We start from the raw sequence: 13,166 nt of genomic DNA on the forward strand, positions 1-13,166 counted from the left end.
TGTCATGTTTTAAACACACCCACACCATCTGTGCAGAGGTTGTATTTATTTCTGAGATGGTTTATTTGGAGCAGTCCTGAAAAACAAAGTTGAAAGTTGGAATCGTCACATGTTCACAGAAGGACAAAACTTATTTTTAGCCATTTTAACGGTTCCATTGAACTGTACCACACAGCACACCTTCAAACATATCAAACACAATCTGACCCAGGCCCAACAGTTATTTACGTCTTTAACGACTCGGTCCAAGACTATGAGGAGGCAGCAGGAGGTGCATCGGAGCCTGTTGCCTGTTCCTCTCTCAGTCTGCGTTTCATTAGTTTCTTCTTCTTCTTCTCTTCCTTTTCTATTTCAGCAACCATTTCCAAGAACTTGGGGCTGCGGGGGTCCACTGCATAGCCAAAACGCTCTCTGGCCTCAGCCAGCAACCTTGTACGGCGAGCCTTCTCCTCCTTTAGCTTCTGTTTGGTTTCACGCTTTTCTCTGCGCCAGTCTGCTATCATCTTGGGCATTTTGGCCATGTTTGCGGCAATGAGCTTCTCTCTGCGGTGAAAATAGAAAAGATAGCAGATGTTAGTGCTGTCCATCATACTGGCTGGTAATTAACATTGATTTTGAGGGAAATGTCCTGGCGTGAATATCGTGGTTTTACAATAAATTTGGTACAAGCACTCATGTCAGAACAACTTAACATAACTTCCAATTTCAAAACACAACAACAGTCTCCTCAAGTTGCTTTATACTGTAAGGTAAACAGTACCTAACAATCAAGCAACTTCCTGTGAGCAAGCACTTTGCAATGGTGGGAAGGAAAAACTCCCTTTTAACAGGAAGAAGCCTCCAACAGAAACACACAAAGGGAAAAGTTGCAATTATCCATCTCAAGTTCACAAATGTTTTTAAAGATTTTCCGATCAACTGTGCGATTTGCCTAAAATAAATAATTAATGGTCCAAACTTTGAACACGTAGTATGACTGCTGTGAAATTTAGTTTCCTGTATTGAATACTTTTCAAGATCTACATCTTTTTAAAAAACAGGTCTCTTTGCTAACCCTTCAGACCATTTTTCCCCACATCTGAGTCAATGTTTGAACACAAATATCCTAAACACTGTTAAAAGATAAAAACCTGAACTTTTCATTGCCCTAAATCAGGGTCTTTAATCCATCTGGTGTCTTGAATGCCTGAATTTTAATTTTATTTAATTTAATTAAAAAAGAATCAAGCATTCCTGCAAAGTCTAAATTTGAGCACACACTAATAAAAATATGCCATATTGCAAAAGACTATTTCTGAATCATATGTAGTTGTAATACACAATAGTGTAACATAAAGCATGCAGAATAGTTTAACGTGAAATTCTTAGTCCAAAAAATGAAGAAAATTCTATTTTCATGCTGGACAGAGCGGATATTAGTCATGCCACAAAAATATCAGTAGGTAGTATTATCCACACAGAACAAAATTTTTGAGTTTCCAGATGGAACTTTGATTTTAACTAAATTAAGAAATTTCTTCAGATTTTTCATTTTCAAGTCCTACTCCACCTCAAGACCTAGTGCCCTGGAGCTGACTAATAATTCAGGTTTAGTTTGGAATGTACAAAGAGATATTAAAATGCAACAATGTAGCATTTTTATTTATGTATTACAATTCTTGCAACACTCATTTAGACAGTCAACACACCGACTGTCTGATCCCTGCTTGCCTGCAGCAGTCGTGACATTAGGGTAGCATCTTGTGTCAGACTACCAATTCCGCCATTTAGACACCACAGCTTGACCTCGCAAGACTACTCCTGTGAAATGATCCTGTCTGCATGACTCTTCTTTGGCTACATTTATTTTTATGTATGAAAGTTTTTACACTGCCACCTGAATTAGACTCCTGCAGGGCAGTAGGTCTCAAAAATGAAAAATATACATATATTTAACAAATTACGTTCTCAGTTATAATTACAGTACCATCGGGAAACTCTGATTTCATTCTTTCAGTTTAATTTTCTTTTTTCATATTTTAACTAGCCAACACTCAGACATTTTTTGATGTATCTACCCTAAATTAGAGGTCCTAATTCAATTTAATACATACCAAACATATCCTAAAATTTCAAGGACTGGGGAAAAAAAACAAACAACTGAAAGTCAATATACATGTTCAAATTTAGCCATAACATTTTTATGCAAATCAGAAATGGTCGAGCAGAAGGCCGGTGTTGTCAGTACGCTCCCTGCAGTGTTTTAGATTAACTGAAGGCTTTTAAGGGAACTTTTTAGAACAACCTGATAATAATAAATTAATTTGTCCAACCTAGAAGTAACAAATGCCTAAACTAGTTTTTCAGCATCACTCTCAGACAGGAGGTTTCTAATTTTAGAGATATTGCACAGATGAAAGAAAGCAGTCCTACACATTTGTTTAATGTGCATGCTGAAGGACATATCCTGGTCAAAATGACTCCAAGATTCCTCACACTGTTACTGGAGGCCAAGGTAATGCCTTCCATGGTATCTGGATATACACCAAATACAGTGATTAATCTTAAGGTTAGCCCATCAAACTAAAACTTTTTCAAAAACCCAGAAATAAACAACACGAACATCAGCCTCGGATCAACTTTGTCTGACATACTAATTTCAAGGGAAGCAGCAATGGCAAACAACAGACCTGTGGGACATACGCCAAAGCAATAAGCTAATAAAACTATGCCTAAGCTTTAAACTAGTGTTCAGTCCAGCTTAAGTAGCTTTCTTTTTACCTGGCTAAATCACCAAGGTAACTTGTGCTGAAAACATAACTTCGTCCAGAACAGTTTATGTTTGGAGTGTTTGTTTAAAATCAGCTGGAAGCACCATGTTTTCACCATTTTTTAAGTGTACAGTCTGTTTTGTGTGCGATATAGATCCTCTGCTGAAGGAATACGCTTTGCACATGCAAACTGTCGAGCTGTACCCTCCAAACACTGCTGAATGAAGCCCAGCTGCAAATTAAAGCAGTGCAAACTGTGTTATTGACACTGGAATTTGTTTTTATGTTTGATCCCTCTGTAGTTCCAGCAGTATTTTGCACAGCTGGAACTACAGCTACTCGGACACAGATTAGAAACCTGATCAGTTACATTTGCTATCCATCACCAAAAATGCCAATTAAACTGATCTGGAGACTAAACTTCCACATGTCCTTTATTAGGCTATGGGACTGTTTCATGTTCACTAATTCCTCTCAGTGTGTCTCTAACTGAAATAAGAGGCACTAAACTGATTCAATTTGTCTGGAAGAAGAGCCAGATGATGTGTCACACTGATCATCTCCAACTCCATCCAGGAGTTTTTGTCAAGCCAGCTAACACAAAGAAAGCCTCTCAATGAAGAAAGAGTTTTGTATCAAACTGTTTCACTTTTCTTAAAGTGAGAAGTGTAAAGCTGTATTTGTGTTAATATAATGGCAGCTTTTTCCTCCATATTGCATGAATGGAACAGAGAATGGGAATAAAGGGCTTTGTGCCGGGGGTCAGCTCGTCAGCAAATGTTTGAAGAAGAAAAACTGAAACACCATCTGGCCCACTGGTCTTATTAAAGTGCAACTTTAAGAAAGAAAACAAACAAACCACAGCTACACTTTAGAAAACCAACTGTGGACTTTTATCCATCACACAAATCTAAATTAGTTTAAAAATATTCTATGGACAAATATAAAAAGGTTTGTCCATAGAGATTAATGTAATTGTTGATTCAGCCGTGGTACACTACAAACTGATCACATAAGCCCAGAAACCCATCAGTAAAGTGTTTCGAGAAGTCAAGACAGAAAGCCATTCATCCATTGACTTGTACAGGACCAGAAGTCAATTTAAAGTCATACGTATCACCATCTGGTGGCCATTCAAAAGAATACACGTTCAAGGTTATTACACTTTGGCTTTACTCTCTTCAAGCTACGCCCATCTTTTATACTGTCTATGGTTTATCCTCATGATGACATCAGAATGCCTGTGTGTTCACTTTTAAGGTGCTGCTATGCTTAGTTGAGGTCAGTTCGCAGCTGGTACCACAAAGGAAATTCAAAGAATGAGGCTTTTGAGCATTTCCTGGAACATCTAGGACTATACTGACTAGACTGTACCTAAAAGATGGATGGTGATGTTTCACACTGGTTAGTGAGGTCATTTTGAAGCCTTGAGCTGAGTGTTTGTGCCGTTTTGCTATTTTTGTTTTGAAACCACATCTGATGAGTGAGGCGTTGATCTGTGTGTTAAACTGTGGGACTGTGCAGGTTCGCAGTGTGACAACACAATCACGACGTATACCCGCTGATGGGGCCGCAATTTGCTAAATGAACAACATGTTTCCCATAGGCTTCTATACCTATGTACATCTTTTCCAAACAGAGGAGTCACCCGTGAAAAAAAAAAGTTTACTTCACTCTCAAACTTGGAAGCTACATGCATCTTTAGTTTACAGTCTATGGTATCAACTCTGGGGAAGTTTCTTAATGTGTTCAAGTTAGTGACCCTCATCAAAAATACTTTAGATATTTACTATATATTAATTATAACATACCTGTCTGTTTTAACAAGGATGGTTGTTTAAAGCTTCCTTGAGTCTCATGAAAGACATCTTGATCTCTGATTAACCAAAGTACACCATCATCCATGCAGAGAACTAAAAAGTTAAAAGCCTTTCCCAATCTGTGACTAAGCTAAAAGCTCAATGTGCAAGACAAGAACATGACAAAAGGCATGGAATATGTTGTAAAATGAAAACATTAAGTCATTAAGCACATTTTCATATTAAAATAACTAGTTTACAAACAGGGTCTCTGCTATGTGATCCAACAAAGAAAAAAAACTGGATGTGATCCAAGTACTGTGGCCAAGGTTTTTAAAAAAAGTTGCACTCTAATAAGACCAGTGGGCCAGATGGTATTTCAGTTTCTTCTTCTTCAAACATTTGCTGACGAGCTGACCCCGGCATGGAGCCCTTTATTCCCATTCTCTGTTGATATGTGCTGCATTCATACAATATGGAGGAAAAAGCTGCCGTTACTACAGCTCCAAATAAAAAAAAATAAAAAAATATTTTTTAAACTTGCCCACAGAAATATAATGATTTCACACTAGCAGCACCAACAGTATGATGGGAAACATAAGAGCAAAGAAAACCAATCACGCCTCTGATTCTTCACAATTATCCATCCATCTTCTTCTACTTCTACTATTTACAGGGGTGCACATAAGTGGTCCGCAGGTGCGCATTCGCTGTCAAAATAAAAGACGCGCACCAGATAAGAAGTTGCAACGCGCGTTTGCGTACATAAGATTTTCTGGAGGAGGACAGACATTTGTTTAGAACTCTTAAAGATGTCGAAGAAGCAAGCTCCTTTAAGCAATTACTTTGGTGTTCCTCCACCTCCAAAGAAATGTCAGAAGGAGTCCGAACCGCAAAAGAAGCGCGTATTCTCGGAAAAGTGCTTGCAGGAGGTGAGGTGGCTTCAAACAAACGATGAACGCACAGAGATGTAGTGCAGAATATGCAATGAAAATCCCACTCCAGCGGACAAAAACAGTGCCTTTTATATGTACGCAAACGCGCGTTGCAACTTCTTATCTGGTGCGCGTCTTTTATTTTGACAGCGAATGCGCACCTGTGGACCACTTATGTGCACCCCTGCTTAGTTGGGTCCAGGTCATGGGTTCAGCAGCCTAAGCAGAGAAGCTCAGACCTCCCTCTCCTCTAGCGCATCCAGGAGCCATCCTTGTCACAAGCCAGAATGACCTCAGCTGGCTTCTTTCGATGTGGAGCAGCGACTCTACTCTGGGTCTCCCCTAAATGACCAGACCCCTCACCCCATCTCTAAGGGAGAGGTCAGCCTTCCCTTCAGAGAAAGCTCATTTCCACTGCTTGTATCCTCAATCTCATTGTTTCGGTCAGTACCCAATGCTCGTGACCACAGGTCACAAAGTGCTCTCTTTTAAAAGCTTAAAAGAGAGCACTATGAAAACGTGTTGCTAGTTACTCTGTAAACGTGTTTGACAGAATGACAAACACTGGTGAGGACGTTGTCCGATAATGGGCACACTTACGTTAGCTATGTAGCCTTACCTCGCCAGCCGTTTTTCGCTCCCCTCCTTCTCCCTGGCTTCTATGTTCTTCAGCATCACCTCTAGCGGGGGATGCCACTGGTTTTCCTCCGCAATAATTTTCTCCAGCTCCTCATGTGTGGGCCACAGAGATGCAGGATCGATGCCCGACGCCGAGCCATACCGACCGAACAGCTTCTTATCGTAGCGGGCTGTCTTCTGCCATTCCGGCGTCTTCTCGCTGTCCTTGTCCGGGATGTACGGGTTCTGGAGGTTCAGCTTTAGAGGTTTGGGATTATATGACGCTGTTTGTAATAAAAATCCACACGGAGAGTTCACATAAAGCACAACTTTACAAGATGAGAAGTCCTTTAAAGTCCTACATAAGGCAGCCGTCCTCCTGCAGAGCATGGACGCCGCCATATTTCTTCTAACACAAAAAGGACCCGGAGTGAAATCATAGGTGCCTACCGCAGTGCCTGTTCAATGCCACAGATGACCGTTCCATGTGGTTTTTACATTCTTAATGTGACAGTAATTTATTTTTAATGCAGTTTATTTTTATAACATTTCATTACACAAAGGAAAAGATAGCAGCACCAAATATATTTTCAAGATATTTTTATGACACAAATATAGTTTAAACGCATATACTCCAGGACAATTCATGACGTAAGTAAACGTGAAAGTGTTAGAAGCATTAATTGGCAAGAAAGATCCTTTATTGACAAGTCATTATAATTGAATGTTTTAAAGCGAAATTCCAGCTTAAAACTGATGACTTTATAGTTGCTAATTAAAATGTGGTCCGGTGCGTTGAGAATTGTAATGGGCAGTCGTCACTGTTATCTATTTCACATGCTCGCAGCTCATAAAAAGATGAATTAGGCTAGTCAGTGGTAAATTGTTGTTGCTTGTAGATGATGTGCAATGTGTAATAGATGGTTAGTTTTCTAATTAGTGGTACATTTCATATACAGAGGTCGAATTTATGAATTTTAAAAAAAATGTTCACTTCAGGTAATGATCAGTTTAATTCAATTCAGTTTTACTTATATAGCGCCAAATCACAACAACAGTCGCCTCAAGGCGCTTTATATTGTAAGATACACCCTACAATAATACATGTAGAGAAAAACGTTTAACATTGTAATGTAATGTTTAAAAAAAAAGCTCTCTCTTTTATTTTGCTATACAATAATTTTGTTTTTTCTTTTGTGCTGCTCTATTTAAATAAACACCACGATACATGCATGTATATTATATTCATTTATGTCTTCCAAATAATCATTAAAATTTGAGAAACGTGTGTTGAAAACTATTTGACTAAATAAATAATTATAAATTATTCACGCTGTATGTCTCTGAGAAGTCTCTGTCAGCTGTGTTACCCACTGACAAAACCCCCACAGTTCAACAATAGTTTGCCCCAATAATTATGATTATGATGATAATGACACTTATAATTACTATTATACAGAAATTATATGGTAAACATGAAAAAGTGCATTTACATAGTATTTACATAGTAATTACATTAAACCATGCGATTTTGTGATAGTATTAAGAGAGGATTAATGTAACTGATCTAAACACTATTCTGTTATAAATTATACTGAATACATAATTAATCTTATTAAAGAAGTATTTGCTTTTCAGCATCATCTGTAACATCTTCAGTGACACTTGTGTAAAAAAAAAACAGTGATTTCAGGAAGCAGGGATCATTTTGATGTGGTTCAGTGGTTTGAAAGGGTTCCTGCTGACATTTGTGTAATTCGATCCTCAGCAATTAAAGCTGGAAAACTGCAAAGCACTCCTTTAAATCTTTACACTCGTGGTGTTACAGCTGCAGTGTTACATACACTGTTATTAAACAGATGTTTGATGTTTTAGGGAGATGAGCATCTGGTGCTGGTGATTCTGAGAGTATGAATTCATATTTATGGAAGCATGAAGAGAAAATAAAATGTCTTTAAGTTCAATAAAAGCTGGCCTTTTTCTCCCAATGCTTTTTCTCCCCCTAATTCTAGAGAGGGGAGTCTTACATAAGGAGGCTGAATAGCTCTAAATTCAGTGGGGTGGATTTATGTGGGGAAAAAAGAAAATCCATTATGATTATTCACATTTTCAAATCAGTTAGACAGACTGACACACACACACATTGTGTAAATTAATCACACATTGTGTGTGTGTGTGTGTGTGTGTGTGTGTGTGTGTGTGTGTGTGTGTGTGTGTGTGTGTGTGTGTGTGTGTGTGTGTGCGCGTGTGTGTGTGTGCGCGTGTGTGTGTGTGTGTGTGGTATTTCATGTATATCTTCTATGACATGTCAAAATAATTAATTGAATGTTTATTTTCATTGAAACATTTTGAAAATTGTTAGAGCTTAAGCTTGGCAATTCATGGATTTTGCACACTGCTGTGGTGTGATGAGGAAACAGTTTGATAATTTAGTAGAAAGGAGCATCGATTCTTTCGTGTTTTGCTTAATATGAAATCCACCCTTAGTTATAGAATCCCTCAGATCCAGCATGTTATAAGTGCAAGATGGTAATACATTTGACTCAGTGTGATCAAATAGGTGACAAATCAAAGGTAAAAACAGAAGCTTTTAACTCTTATAGTGAAATGTCAGTGAGCTCTTCTGCTGTGGGTGTATTTTGGGTCAGTTTGTCCATATAAGGGTTACTGCAAGTCCAAGACTGCAATTAGTGCTGTGCCACACTACAAGTTTTGGTATGGATCCAATACCAAGTAAATACATGGCCGGTATTGCCAATATCAGTACCAATGATTTTAAGTTATTCAGGCAGCTAATGTGGGGGAGAGTAGTGTGCCATGACTTGATGAATTCTGAATATGCAAATTCTGAACATATTTTAATCACCACTATATCACTGTGATTGTTATTTTCCACAATAATTAGTTAACACAACAAAAACACACCTTTCAGCTTTTCGTGTGTTTAAAAGCTGGGTTTTTGGAGACCTTGAATGTAAATTTTTCTGTCTATAAACTAAAGCACACAAAAAGGTTCGGACATTTTTCATAGTGCATGTTTGAGGTTTAGTTTTTCCAAAGAAATAATTAATACTGAACTTGGAGGATAAAAGCAAAGTATGGATCCAATCGTGCTAGTATCAATCCCGTACCAACACTAGCGTTGGTATCAATACTATCGATATTTGGATCAATCCGCCCACGTCTAGTTGCACTGACTCTTCTCTGCTTTTCCAAATACCAAATTCTGATCATCTTTATATCATATAATGACACTGTTCTTTCCAGTCTCTCTCAGGATGACAATGACCCCATCCATAGAGCACAAGGAGTCACAGATTGGTTTGATGAGCATGAAAAGGATCTAAAAGTCAAGTATTCCGCGACCTTTGCCGTCACCAGTTTTCAACCTTCCTGAACAAAAGAGTGAAGGTAATTTCAAAATATAGTGTTCGTCCCATCCAGAGTTTAGAGAATCCGTGCCACGCTGTGTTGACAGCATGTGCTGGCCCAAAGCGTACTAATATCCTTTATGTGTTCTTTTTTCTTTAATCCTAATACTTTATGTCTGTAGAATGATGCTCTGTCTCCTTCTGTTTGGCATGATTTGCTTCTTATATTTCATAATAAATAACTTCACTTAGATTCAGTGGTAGTGGGTGACCAAAGGTCAAAGAGTTCAAAGCCTTTTGAAGTTACATTGACTCTTACAGATTTATATTTAGAGGTGTGTGGTCTCCGTTGACTTGGAAACAGTTGTAAGCAGGTGGGCTGCTGCCAGAGCTCTCAGTGCAAGAAGGGAAGCTGAAACTCTTTTAACACCTTCTTTGAACATGTTGGGACCACTGGGGCAGGGGAATAAACCGCCTAAAGAAAGGATCTTTGTTTTAGCCTCCTTAACTCCACCTCCTCTTTCCTCTTTTAGCAGCCTCCGCCCTCCCGCAACTTTTATATTTGATTTCTTTTCAAGAAGCGAAGATAGAACAAATGGGGTTGCTGTGGAGTGCGGCACTTACAGAGACAGATGTCATCGCTTTTGTATCGTGGGAGCGCGCAGAGCTCTCCGTCGTCATTAAAGATTTAGGGTTCCCATGGCAGGGGTAGCACTAGACTGAAGGTGGGGGTGGGCATGACAGAGGCTTAATTTGGCTTAGAAGCAATCTGGTGCCAAGCTCGAGGCTTTAGGGATCACATCAACGTCAGTCACAGGCAAATAGGCTTGTTAGCAGTTAGACGATAAGGGGATGGTGGCGAGATGACAGTTCTATTTCTGAGTGAGTATGTGAGTAGGAGGGATGGCTGTGTGCTAATACATGTTTGGAGAACTTATATAAAACACGCTCACCTGCATTATTAGGTCAGCTATAGATGCATTTAGTTTCTGTTGAGCGGCGCATTTGTTTTTAGTCTTCAGTAGCACAAAGTGCTGCAAGGTTTTGGTGCATCCCTTAAGTTCAACTATAACTCAAGGTCTTCTTGGCCTTTTTGGCCTCTACTGTTACTCAGAGTGCAAAAGCATCTCCACTACAGATCGTTTAGAAGAAGTCAGTGTGATGCATTCTCAACAATGTGGCTTAAATTCATTTTGCTGGTTTGATACTGATGTGGGTGCTCTTTCCTGTTATTAAGCTTCCAGAATAAATCACATTAATACATTAAACTGTATTTGAGTTTCAGATGGTTAAAGCGAATGGGTGTTTTCTAACTATTTTATAAGCTAAATAAATGATCTAAGTTTGAGACAATGACGGACACATCATACAAAACCCTTCATCTATTTTATCAGTGCGTGGTAGCCTTAACTAAACTAAAGACCTATATCCTTGGAGTCCTACATCACAAAAATAGATGGACGCTGACAAAATAACCAAGCTTATGTTGTCTGTTGTGGACAAATTTCACAGTAAATAAAAAGCGTTTTATATATTTTATGATGTGAGAATGATGCTCTTAAACTATGTAAAACAATACATACAAAAAAAACACATTATCACAGTTAGTGTTATATAATCTAATAATCTAGATATTTGGGATTCTGGTGTTTCTTTGGCCGTTTGATGCCATTTGTTAACAATGGCTGATGCACATATGATCACTTACACATCAGCAGGTTATTCACAGGGTAAAATAATCCTTCTACATCTTCCACTGGGCCTTGCCTTCCTCTCACTCTAAAGTCACAGCATCAAGGAAAAGCAGCGGAAGCATAAAATGAAGGAAAGAACTTAGTGGAACACTTAGCTAAACGTTTTAATATGTCTACAAAGTCTGCAGTTAACGTGCAGGAACTCTGATTTTAGTGACCTTACTTCACTTCACTCATTTAATCCAGTTATTAGAGTTTATGATTTTATAAGTGGTGCCTCTGTGCAGCTGTGGTTTGGTTTTCTTAGCAGGATACCAAGAAGCAATTGTGTTTTTCTGAGCTTCCTAATAAGCTGCACAAAAAAAGTGGATCACATTACTTGGTTCCCACATGTGACTTACTTAACCAGTGATTACTGATTCTGATTTTCTTTGTGCTAACAGGCATATAAAACCAGATCTGAACCATCACTACTGCAGTGATACACAAATACACCCAAAAAATGTGAACCGTCAAACAGCAATTTAAAGGTTCAGTAACGAGGACCCAGAAGTCTTTATGTGCAGTCAGAAATCAAACTGTGATGAACTTTATGCACAAGGAAAATCAGCATATCCCTAAATTAATTCAATGAAAATATCAAGAGATACAAAATTGCCTGTGGAAAGACATTGATCTGATCCATGTACCCTTTACCCAAATATTTTGATGGGATTCACAACGAGAATTTGACTCCATCAATTTAGAGTCCTCCATTTCTTCTGGATCATTCCTGTGTGGATTTGCTGTGTGCTGATCATCATCCTGTTTAAAGGTCCACTTTGTGTTTAACTTCAGCTTTAGGACAGGTGGCTACACAGTAACTTGAAGCACTGTTTGATATGATGTGCAGAATTCTTAGTTGAATCCAATCCTTCTTCTCCCTCCTTCTTAGCTTTTACGTCCGTGCTTTCCTACCACCTGAAATGCAAGCTGAGCAGGCGAGGAAAGGCGAGGGTGACAGAGGAGTCGAGACAGCAGTGCTGTTTATTTTAATGCGCACGTGAGGAAGCGATGCAATCAGAGCATTTCCAGTGCCATGCTTTTCAGTTGTTGCACATTATTCTAAGAGGCTTAGCTCATATTTTCTCTGGTATAAAGCAGTTTTGCTCCAATATTGTGTCAGCAAAGACTTTACTTCCAGTGAAGGGCAAGCTCACATACATGTTAACATGAGCAATTTCAGGATTATCTGCAGATGCTTTGATAAACTGGGCATTCTCTGAGACTTCCTTTTTTTTGTTACATAGTTGCAGCACTTGTAGGAAAACAGTTCCGATCGTTGGCACCTAATTTGGACCTGATTTTAAATGAACAGATTTGTGTGATAAATGTAGGTATACCCCTTTTAAATGATGAAATTCACCACAGGATCATAATTTTATGTGCTGTTTGATTTGATAACTTTATTAATAACATCTGTTTATAAAGACGCTTGCAGATGCAATAAACACTTTTTCCCTTTTCTCTAACACATTGAAATGTCTTGGAGCTTTGATATGCACACTTTTCTATTATTTTAAAGGTGATTAAACATTTGCCCTAAAACCCCCAAATTTCCAGATCATGCACTTTTTTCACGCTCAGAAAGAGCCAACACCGGGTTTTGTCTTTCCCGTGAAGCAATCTCCCAAGCCTGTGCATCTACGTGTTGACACAAAGACGAAATCGTAATAAATTGAGACTAAATGAACCACTCTTTTGTTGGCATTAAACAATGACAGGATTTTACTCCGAATTTTGGCACCAAGAATTTGATTTGTCAGCATCTCCGCAGAACAAGAGATGAGGACAAAATCCAAATAAAAGAGAGCTGAGCCTTAAAAAATCTCCATTTCCTGGTAATGACGGCAAACTCTGGCGATATACGCAGAGTAGGAGAAAAAAAGAAAATGAGGAGGAGGGGGTCCTCGTTGGTAAGGCGAGTCCCCACAGTGCTGGTGATAAATTGCAGCTCTCC

At 38.7% G+C, this 13,166-nt stretch overlaps 1 protein-coding gene across 1 annotated transcript; it reads right to left on the bottom strand.

Annotated features, from left to right (window-relative positions):
- Window positions 1–29: 29 nt before the first annotated feature.
- On the bottom strand, window positions 30–6,559 carry gadd45gip1 (growth arrest and DNA-damage-inducible, gamma interacting protein 1). Its single transcript, XM_031750379.2, has 2 exons — window positions 6,104–6,559; window positions 30–543 (listed from the first exon to the last, which is right to left on the bottom strand). The coding sequence occupies exons 1-2, from the start codon at window positions 6,502–6,504 to the stop codon at window positions 252–254; spliced, it is 693 nt and encodes a 230-aa protein (XP_031606239.1). The 5' UTR covers window positions 6,505–6,559; the 3' UTR covers window positions 30–251.
- Between the last annotated feature and the right edge of the window lie 6,607 nt (window positions 6,560–13,166).

The sequence above is a fragment of the Oreochromis aureus genome, linkage group 4 (genome assembly GCF_013358895.1).
Source record: "Oreochromis aureus strain Israel breed Guangdong linkage group 4, ZZ_aureus, whole genome shotgun sequence".
Taxonomy (NCBI): domain Eukaryota; kingdom Metazoa; phylum Chordata; class Actinopteri; order Cichliformes; family Cichlidae; genus Oreochromis; species Oreochromis aureus.